This window comes from Squalius cephalus (genome assembly GCF_949319135.1).
Source record: "Squalius cephalus genome assembly, chromosome: 7".
Lineage (NCBI taxonomy): Eukaryota > Metazoa > Chordata > Actinopteri > Cypriniformes > Leuciscidae > Squalius > Squalius cephalus.
Window position 1 is genome coordinate 36,969,063 of NC_137128.1, and position 9,747 is coordinate 36,978,809.

At 38.5% G+C, this 9,747-nt stretch overlaps 2 protein-coding genes across 6 annotated transcripts; one reads left to right on the plus strand and one right to left on the minus strand.

Moving 5' to 3' along the window:
* Nucleotides 1-513: 513 nt before the first annotated feature.
* crha (corticotropin releasing hormone a) lies at nt 514-1,679 on the plus strand. Of its 2 annotated transcripts, none has more exons than XM_079875444.1 (2): nt 514-594; nt 1,207-1,679. In XM_079875444.1, the coding sequence occupies exon 2, from the start codon at nt 1,251-1,253 to the stop codon at nt 1,665-1,667; it is 417 nt and encodes a 138-aa protein (XP_079731570.1). In that variant the 5' UTR covers nt 514-594; nt 1,207-1,250; the 3' UTR covers nt 1,668-1,679. The 2 variants fall into 2 exon arrangements, with proteins under 2 accessions (XP_079731570.1, XP_079731569.1); XM_079875443.1 differs by having other exon boundaries at nt 521-594; nt 1,231-1,679.
* A 76-nt stretch (nt 1,680-1,755) lies between these two features.
* On the minus strand, nt 1,756-9,747 carry trim55a (tripartite motif containing 55a). Of its 4 annotated transcripts, none has more exons than XM_079875392.1 (11): nt 9,249-9,655; nt 8,368-8,540; nt 7,415-7,595; nt 7,206-7,301; nt 6,937-7,082; nt 6,193-6,280; nt 4,429-4,451; nt 4,202-4,326; nt 3,883-4,115; nt 3,282-3,338; nt 1,869-2,169 (listed from the first exon to the last, which is right to left on the minus strand). In XM_079875392.1, exons 1-10 carry the CDS (start codon nt 9,576-9,578, stop codon nt 3,330-3,332), a joined length of 1,404 nt encoding a protein of 467 aa, XP_079731518.1. In that variant the 5' UTR covers nt 9,579-9,655; the 3' UTR covers nt 1,869-2,169; nt 3,282-3,329. The 4 variants fall into 4 exon arrangements, with proteins under 4 accessions (XP_079731520.1, XP_079731517.1, XP_079731518.1 ...); XM_079875393.1 differs by having other exon boundaries at nt 1,871-2,169; nt 7,415-7,592; nt 9,249-9,705; XM_079875394.1 differs by lacking the exon at nt 3,282-3,338 and having other exon boundaries at nt 1,756-2,169; nt 9,249-9,747.

A 9,747-nucleotide genomic window follows, 5' to 3' on the forward strand; every position in this document is an offset into this window, starting at 1 on the left:
TTTACCCCCACTTTCAATTCTTTTACTTCAATGAAAGGTTAGATTTTTGTGAATTTTTTGAATGAAAGATCAAAAGGATAAACAATGCAGATTTATTTTTTTACAGCCATTTTTTATCATATTTATCAGGGGTGCCATCAATTTTGACCACCACTGTACATACATATTAAACACTAAAAAAAGCAGTTATTAAACACTACACTAATCTAATCCAAAAACACTTGTCAAATTTCTGAGAATGACGTAAGCGTAAACTGCCCCCCCTCCCCCTCCCCCTCCCCCTCCCCCTCGGCGTCATCAGCAGAGTCTCTCAATTACCTGCGGTTGAATCTGATTGATTCATTAACACGAATTAAGAAAGCCCCGGTAAATTCAGAGGAGACTGCCTCTTCAGTCAATCTACAGTGTAGTAAACACAGGACAGAATCCAAGAGCATTTTAATTTTTTACTTACTTGAACCGCAGCCAATTATTCCGGTACTCATTCTGGTGACTGCCATCTCCGAAATAATCTCTCGTCATATAAATAAACTCCCAGCGATGCTCGCGCTACACCGATAGCAGACTCTCTCAAACATCCGGAGAACACCTGAGGTGAGCATGAACTCAACACACGCCTACAAAAGACATGCATGATAACTCTAATAAGTGTAGGCTATGTAGGCTATGTGCTATAGGCTATTTGTTTAATCCGTTTTTTTCAAAGCAGTTTTTCATCTTAAGTGATGCTGTCATTAAAGAAAAACACTAAATAAATAACAAATATATTCTCAAACTTAACTTCTTGTAATAAAAGCTTTGTATGAAATAGAAAAATGTGCATCAATAGCAATAGCCATACATGGGTAGGCCATTGTAAAGTCTTAGGTTTTTATTTACATTAGGGATGTGTGTGTGTGTGTGTGTGTGTGTGTGTGTGTGTGTGTGAAGAGTTCAGATGCAAAAGCCTCTAAGTGCCATCTGAAATTTTCTTCTAGAATGATCATTTTTATCAAGCTTGTATATTTAAGTTAAGTAATTTCAATTAAATTGCAATTAATAGGTAATTTGCATTGCAATTTAAGTGAAATTATTGAACTTAAATATACAAGCTTGATAAAAATGATCATTCTAGAAGAAAATTTCAGATGGCACTTAGAGGCTTTTGCATCTGAACTCTTCATATATTATATCTCAAATCCTGGACGTTTGTATCGCCTATTGTAGCCCACTGCCTGCTGTATTATTCAGATTCCTGGGAATTTCCCTCAATGAAGCTGCACGTACTACTCGCTGCGGTGTCTCTCTGGGTCTTCGTCTCGCTGTCCGAGTCCGCTCCCGGACACACTGATACGCAGCTGCCGGTTCTGATGCGTTTGGGAGAGGAGTACTTCACTAGTCTGGATAACGCCGCTCACAGCCCGCGCGCGCCCGACCGGAGAACCCCGTCCCGCACCGAGGCTCTTCAGCTGCAGCTCACGCAGCGGCTGTTAGGAGGTAAGGTCGGTAGTGTCGGTAACGGGATCATGAACAGCTTCGTGGAACGCGAGCGCCGGTCTGAGGATCCACCAATCTCGCTGGATCTGACTTTTCACCTGTTGCGCGAGGTGCTGCAGATGGCGCGAGCCGAACAACTGGCTCAGCGCGCGAGCAACAACCGCAAAATCATGGACGATTTAGGAAAATAAATGAACTACAAAAAAATGTTTTTAATTAAATTTCTAAAGTAATATAACACATGATTATGGTTTACCCCTGTGAAAACTTTGTGTTTTGTATCTTTTTATCCCGTTTGGCCTTTTCCTAACTTTTAATGTATAAATTTTTTTTTATCTTTTAATGTATTCCCTCAGAAACAGCATTATTAACATATACAAAAGAGAATGTTTATACACTTATTTGTAATCCTTTATTTAGCATTTTAGTCAGCTACTTCAGTAAAGATTGTCATTTAATATTTAACAGTTGTGGTTTTTACCTTTTCAAATTCTTATCTAGCTATTCAATGTAGTCAATATTTATGATCCTCAAAGTAACAAAATATTAGTTATGAAGAACAACAGGTTTTTCTGGAAGGTCACTGGGATGTTGCAGGGTTACCAGCTGATTTTATTTTGGCACATTTAACCAGGAAAAAGAGAAAACATGGCGTGGTTCATCCTCAGATGTCTGGCTGGGATCGGCAGTTACCTAAATGTATGGGAAAGACAGAGAAAGAGAGATGGAGAGACAGATGGAGATGGATAGACAGATAAATAGAGACAGGCAGAACAAAAGTGGTTTGATAGTGATTTGTGGTAAGAAAAAAAATCTACAGTGGTCACATGAAATAATGTCGAAATGACTGGAAGGGTCATGAATGGGCAGGTCAGAGTTCGGCATTTAGGCGTTTTGCAGTTGTCACTCGTAACTTAGGAACAGGCTGTTTTCATCTTCAAGGCTCAGATGACTAGCAGCTCAGATTTGGAAGATACCAGCCTGTTTCTTATATGTTTTAATCACAGGGACATTCTAATGATGGACAGCCCCAAGTGGACAGTGTTTGTATTCTGTACACAACAAATGTGCTTTATAAACACAGAATTGGAACAGCTAGAGAAAAACTAATATTAAATAGTAAAGGGTCATGAGCCCAATTAAAGCAAATACTGATCACCATAATGGTGACATGAAACGAAACATTCCATAAAACATTACCATGTAAACTTCTGTTAAATCTAAATAAGAACGTGTGTAGATGTATGACAGAAATAAAGTCCAACTGGTAATAATAAGTGCAATAATGTGTAATGGCTCGAAGTCAGTAGTTCTTGTGTTTCTCTTTTTTCTGTTCTTGTTGTTTCTCTTTCCTTCAATGCTTCTTATTAACATTAGGTGTCACCACTAGTGGTCAATTATCACTTAATCAATCACTTAATTATCTCATTAACTTCAACACTGCTTCAGTGTTAATTTTTAACACCCTGTAGTTGGACCTATATGTACACCGAGGAGTGTTAATTTAACACTGGGGATTTTGCTGTGGGTTTTCTTTAATTCTGTATTTCTGAGGGCAATTACTGTTACAGCCAAACCTCTTTCTGATTCTAAAAGCAACTGAATTTAGCAAAGGACATGAGAATGATATTGTGCAATAAGGCCATGCTGCGTCCGAAAACTTAGGCAGCTGACTTGTCTAATGATATACAGCAAAATAGTTTAGGTTTGGTGATAACTAAGCAAATATTGAATTACTATAATAGTAATTTCTTGCTAGAAATGACATCAGAAGTTGACAACGTTGGTTAAAAATGTACACTTACACACAAACTGACCACCAACCACAACTTTCAGATGCCATCTTTCTTTTTCTAGCTCAACTGTAACAAAATGGAAAGCACAGGATTGTGGGATATAAGGATACATCTATGCTGCCTTCAAAAATCAATCAGATGAAGGTATTTCAGGAGACAGGAAGTGAAGCTATAACATTATATTCGGACGTGCATTGATGCCTTCCTTCCTTGGAATACAGCCTTTTTTTAATGTTCGGACACAGATATGAAATCAATGCATGTTCAAAATTATAATTTTACAATATAATTCACTGAATTTTACTTTATTTGACAAAGTTAAATATCACTCATTTTAAATCCCATTATATATTAAAAATGAAGAATAAATGAGAAAAGTGTCCATATTTTGGTGTCTGGGGTCATGTGTTTGAATCATAAGGTATCTCAAAATGTAAGCTGATCCCAACACAGCAGCCACTGCTTTATGATCCATAATGTCCTCAGATTCCAATTGTGTCTTTCACAATGACTTAACCTTACAAACATTACTGATCAATCCTAAAAAATATTATTAAATAATCAAAGCATCACAAATATGGATGAGATTAAAAGAGGGAGAAACCCTTACCTGAGCTGGTGCATCTGTAGAAGGGTTGTGACTGGAGTCTGGAGTGGGCGTTAACAAGGGCGTGTTCTCTGCCGGGTTGATTTTCACTGATTGGTTGGGTTTTGATGACATTTGTGAGGAGTCTGTTGTCATTGGTGGGGGGTTCAGTACAGGTGTTTGCCTCTGTGGGGTCTCAGGACCAACAGTACCTGCTAATTCTTCATCATCATCATTCTCTTCATTGTCGTCACCATCTAAGTAAGAGAAAAATATCTTATAAAGAGACAGATTCCAATTAAACCTTACCTGACACCTTAGGTTGGGATTAGAGTTAGTTTACCCCTGATAAAGTCTATGCTGAGTATTGCTCTTCGTTCAGGCTGGAAGTTTGCAGTGAAATGATCCATATTCTCATATCCACGCTCTACCTTTTCTAAATGAGACACATTCCTGCCTTCTGCAATTCTGGCATGAAAGAGACAGAATGAATTAGATGGCATAAAACAGGAGTGTCTGACAGTTTAAATGTTTTTAGAATCAGAATAATGGTGATTATTTGAATCTTACTTCTGTAGTAGAGGCTTTGTATTCTGTTAGAGAGACATTTAGATTAGAGACTTCATACTCCATTGCTTAGGAAAAAATATGCTTTTTTCTAATGTGTGAAATCCCCAGTGTTAAATTAAGGCTACGTTTACACGGAAACGATCTGAAGAGAAAACGCAAAAGTGATCACTTTTTATTCTGCGTTTAGACGAGCGTTATGGGGGGGAAATCTGCGTGCATACGGTGACGCAAAAGTGTGTGAAATTCAATGTAGTATGCACTCCAGGCGGCTAGGTGGCAATGTGAAGCACTGATCGGTGCCTTCACTGTCTAGCAGACTTTTGCGTTTTTACCGTTTAGACGGAAACGCGACGGTGGAGCGTTTTTAAGATTTCCACTCTGGAGGGTGGTTTCACTTTTTTGCGTTTTTAAGCCCCAAAAACGCCGTCGCCGTCTAAACGAAAGGCACATCTGATAAAATATTTTTACGTTTTCACCCGCGAGCGTTCTCGTGTAAACAGGGCCTAACACTGCTCAGAGCACATATGGTCCCACTCTACATGGTGTTAAAGTAACACTGAAGCAGTGTTAAAGTTAATGAGACAATTAAGTGATTAATTGAGTGATGATTGACCATTATTGAAGACACCTGATGTTAACAAGCAGAATCACTGAAGGAGAAAATCACAAATTGTAAGCCACCGTTATGGTGATGGGTGTTTGCTTTAGTTGGGCTCTTGACTCTTAAATTATTAACTTTAATTTTTGTTTGATTGCTGTATCTGACTTACAACTAGCCTGGTAATACCAGACTCTGCTACTTCACCTTGCTTCGTAGACAGAGTCTGGAATGGCATAATAGAGAAGTGTTTCCTCTCTCGCGGGGGGGCGCTTGTCTGAAGTTTAAAATCATTGGTTACCCGTAAGCCAATCACATAACGTTTGGTTATGGCATGTGTTATGCGCATGCTCAGCCGCATCTAACTTCCACTGTAAACGCATGTATGATGCAAAAACTAAACCATCGAGCGAAATACCGGAGTGAACATGGCTGTGAACGACTTTTGCAGATTATGTGAAGTAAATCTACGCATCCACCACGGTACAATCAGCGTCTACGTCACGGCTCTCAGCCCGCCCTCTGTTCGTTGATTGGCCCGGCTGTTTTCAGGCCGGTGGAAAACTGAAAGATAGGCTGCTATCTCAGACTGACTACAGGAGTGTGTTTTGTGTTTTGATCAGAACAATGTTTATTAAATATATTGGATTATAAGAAAAATGCTGATAATCATATGCTGTAGAATCACAGAGCTGCTGCTAACAAGTTACACCAAACTATCTCAATAAGTTTCATTTTCAGATCACAGCATGATTATGTCAAAACATAACCAACACTATCAGATCACACTTTTTCTTTGTTCATTTGACTGTTATAAATCAATAACAGCAGACAAACAAAGTCTAAAGTTAATAATATACAGTAAGGGTCAAGAGCCCAACTAAAGCAAACACTGATCGCTATAACAGTGGCTTACAATTTGAGATTTTCTCCTTCAGTGATTCTGCTTGTTATCATCAGGTGTCTTCAATAATGCTCAATCATCACTCAATTGATCACCTTATTGTCTCATTAACTTTAACACTGCTTCAGTGTTACTTTAACACTATGTAGAGTGGGACCATATGTGCTCTGAGCAGTGTTAATTTAACACTGGGGAATTTACTGTGTACCAAATTATAAAAAAGAAAAGAAAAAAAAAGCATGTAATAAAGAACTTTGTAGACCTGCAGGAAAATGGCCATCTCAGATTCCTCCATTGTCTGAACTCCTGTCTCCACTAGTTTGGCTGCGTTATCCAAGTGCTCTCTGTACCTGCACAGGTGATTACTGTGATTAGCAGATTGTGTAAACATACACACGCATAAACATACTTAGTATGGGAAAATAGAGGAATTATAAGTTAAGAAGATAAACTTGAACAAAATAATTATGGATATTTGATGAGCATCTATTATATATCTACCATTCAAAATTTTGGGGTTGTTTTTAAAATAAATATTTTATGCTCACCAAGGCTGCATTTATTTGATCAAAAATACAGAAAAAGGTAAAATGGCAAAGTAGCCATTACTCCAGTCACAGTGTCACATGATCCTTCAGAAATCATTCTCTCATTTTCGTGGAAACTGATAAAAAAATGTCAGGATGCTTTGATGACCAGAAAGTTCAAAAGAACTGCATTTATTTGAAATAGAAATCTTTTGTAACATAAAGGTCTTTTATGTTACTTTTGATCAAATTTTATGTATCCTTGCTGAATAAAAGTATTAATTTTTTTACTCACTCCATACTTTTGAATGGTATATAATGTTATACATATATATAATACAGTACATTTTTCCATCAGAATAGCTGCTATTCTTCATAATCATTTGTCACCTTTTAGACAATTAGATTACCTATCATCACAAATGTGAACTTCTATATTACTCTTTATTTGTGTGTAGTGTGTATATATGTGCATGTACTTGCGCTGTAGGCTACTGATGTAATCGAGTTTCTCCTGCTGTTCTGCAGTGATCTTCAGCGCGAGTTCTCCTCTGCGCTCTTCCAAAAGAGCGTACAGACGATCAAACCACTCACATACACGAGACTTCTGCCTACGCCCATTTTCCTACACACAAACACATATGCACTGGCATCATTACTAGGACCGTAATGTAAGAAATCATAGTTTTCATAGTCACAACAAAAAAAGGATCAGTCATTGATAATTATAATACACACAGACACTGACCTCCACAGATCTGCAGCTTTCCTCTAGCTGACTGATGATGCCCTGAATTCTGTCATTGTTGCCAACCAACAAAGCAACACCATCAGACAACTCTGTCTGCACACACAATCACAGAAATATAAACGCATCAATCGTCATGAGATAAAGAATACAGAGGTGCAGAGCGATGATAATAAGAAAAGCAGAAAAATAGACTAAAAAAGTCTCACTTTTTGGGTCTCGTAGACAGATTTGAGTGGAGCAACCTCACAGGACTGATGACTCCCAAACACTTTACATAATGAACAAGTGGGAACAGAGCAGGTCACACAGTATATATTAATCTTCTCTTCTTGATGCTCCTCACACATCAACTCATCATTCTTCACATCTGGCTCAGGCTTACTGCTGCTGACAGAGAATCAGAGAGATTTTACTTCAATTGTCTATCTTTATACCTATGTTTAAATGTATATAAATGACTATAGAGCAGTGTTTTCCATCACTGTTCCGGGAGGCAGGCCAACACTAAACATTTTCGCACTCTTCTTAATCAAACACACCTGAATCAACTCGTTAGTAAAGACTCCGAGACCAGAAATATATGGGTCAGATAAGGGAGACATCCAAAATGTGTACTGTTGGTGTGCCTCCAGGAACAGGGTTGGGAAACACTGGTATAGATTACAGAACAAGAATCTTATGAAAATTAAAAAACAAAGAGAAACACATTTCCAAGCAGTGAAATACTCCCCTCCCTATAAAAGTAACACGATTACTGCTGTGATGATATAGTTTTTGTTTAGTTTAATTTCTATTAGTTTGCATCCCCTACTGAGTAAAACTAAAATGTGAAGTGCTAGAGAAGTGCACTGACAGAGAAAGTAAAAGTCTAACTGCTGTTGCTCATGTTGATGTGTTTCCAAGTGTGTGTGTGTGTGTGTGTGTGTGTGTGTGTGTGTGTGTGTTGGGGGTTGGAGGGGACTGATAAACACAGAAGGTGTGTCTGAAATAGCTCCTGTCACATTGGCCTACTTATAAATATAGGCCAGCACACACACAATTGACCATGTGCTGGAATAGAATAGAATAGAATAGAGAGGAAAGTCTGAGTTGCAACAGGATTCCAAATGATTAGACAACATAAATGATTAGAGAAGGTGAAATGAAGCTGCAAGAGTACCTGCTGGATTCCTGTTTGTACATATCTATGATGTTCTCCACCAGCAGGTTCCTCTGCAGGCCATACACCCCGTGTCTATCCAGAACCACTTCATGCCTACAGGATGGGCAGCGGAACCGGCCGCCTGAGCCCAATGATGAACCTCCGCGTGTGGGCAAGTAGGGGTTTGAGGCCTGAAACATACACACAAATATTTTTGTTATATATATTTTAGATTTTACTTATATTATTGAAATTCTTCCTTACAGGGGATTACATGTAAATTAAAAATACATCTAAATATGTTGATAGAAGAAATATTATGAAGGTAATGATAAAAAAAACAAATAATAATAGCTGTTGTGATTCAATAATAATTTCAGTTGTGCACTTACTCAAAAGTATTTTGTCTAGCTTAGTACCAAATCCAGCTTGTTTCTTATTACACTCTTCTTTTAACTATAATTATACAGAGAATTTGAGGATGTTACATTTGTTCCCAATCCTGATATTTGTATGACTCTTCAAAATGTTACCACATTATCAATTTTCTTGTCATAACCCTAATTCTTGAACAAAATTTCCCGCTCTCTTTTGTAGTTATTTAGAAATGTATGTAGGCTATTATAAAAGTAAAATCGACCCATTTTGCCAATAACTTATAGTCTAGAAATCTAGCTTAAACTCAGCTGGTAGTTTTGGAAAATGTTAGGGAGGATTCTATTAGCTAGTCTTTCTAGCTGTTTCAAGCTAGCCATTCCAAGCAATAGACAATCTATGACCAGTAATATAGGCCTACCAGCTGGACACACTCAAGTTTGTTTTTGAATTGTGTTATGAAATATCATGTTCCAAAACACTATAGTTTAAAAAAACTGTTTAATTTTGCGTATTGGTGGTACCTGAAAGATGTCATTGGCACATTTGCGGCAGAGGTTGTGTTGGCACGGTAAGATTACCACCGGCTTGGTGAAGATCTCAAGGCAAATGGGGCATATCAGCTGCCTCTCCAAACTCTCCATGGTCTCGCGCGTTCTAGGGCACCAATAATCCAAACCCACGCTCATCACGCGGAACGCACGCGCTTGGCGAACACACTCCGGTGTGTGTTGTTCTGTTTCTTTTTTATTTCCTTTCAAAAGAAATCCAGTTGTTATACTGTCTCTCCGTGTGACACTCGTAGGCCGCTCCGTCACCTTCCTCCACGCGCTTGTCTGGTCTGTTTTTAGCATGAGTACGTAAAGGTTGCCATGATTACGTGACCATATATGAAAACGGCACTGCGCGAGACCGGGCAGCTGTCTACCCCCACCACTGACCACAAGCTCGCAAACCTCCCTTATCACACTCGCATCCCTGGAAACCAGCCTGCGGCGTGAGAATACCACCACACCATGGTCA

Coding starts and splice junctions, on each gene's coding strand:
- crha (XM_079875444.1), top strand. CDS start 1,251: ATGAAGCTGCACGTACTACTCGCTGCGGTGTCTCTCTGGGTCTTCGTC.
- trim55a (XM_079875394.1), bottom strand. CDS start 9,578: ATGCTAAAAACAGACCAGACAAGCGCGTGGAGGAAGGTGACGGAGCGG. Junction 6,281..6,936: donor ATCAGTAGCCTACAGCGCAA/GTACATGCACAT, acceptor TCACCTGTGCAG/GTACAGAGAGCACTTGGATA. Junction 4,327..4,428: donor ACAAAGCCTCTACTACAGAA/GTAAGATTCAAA, acceptor CTTTCATGCCAG/AATTGCAGAAGGCAGGAATG.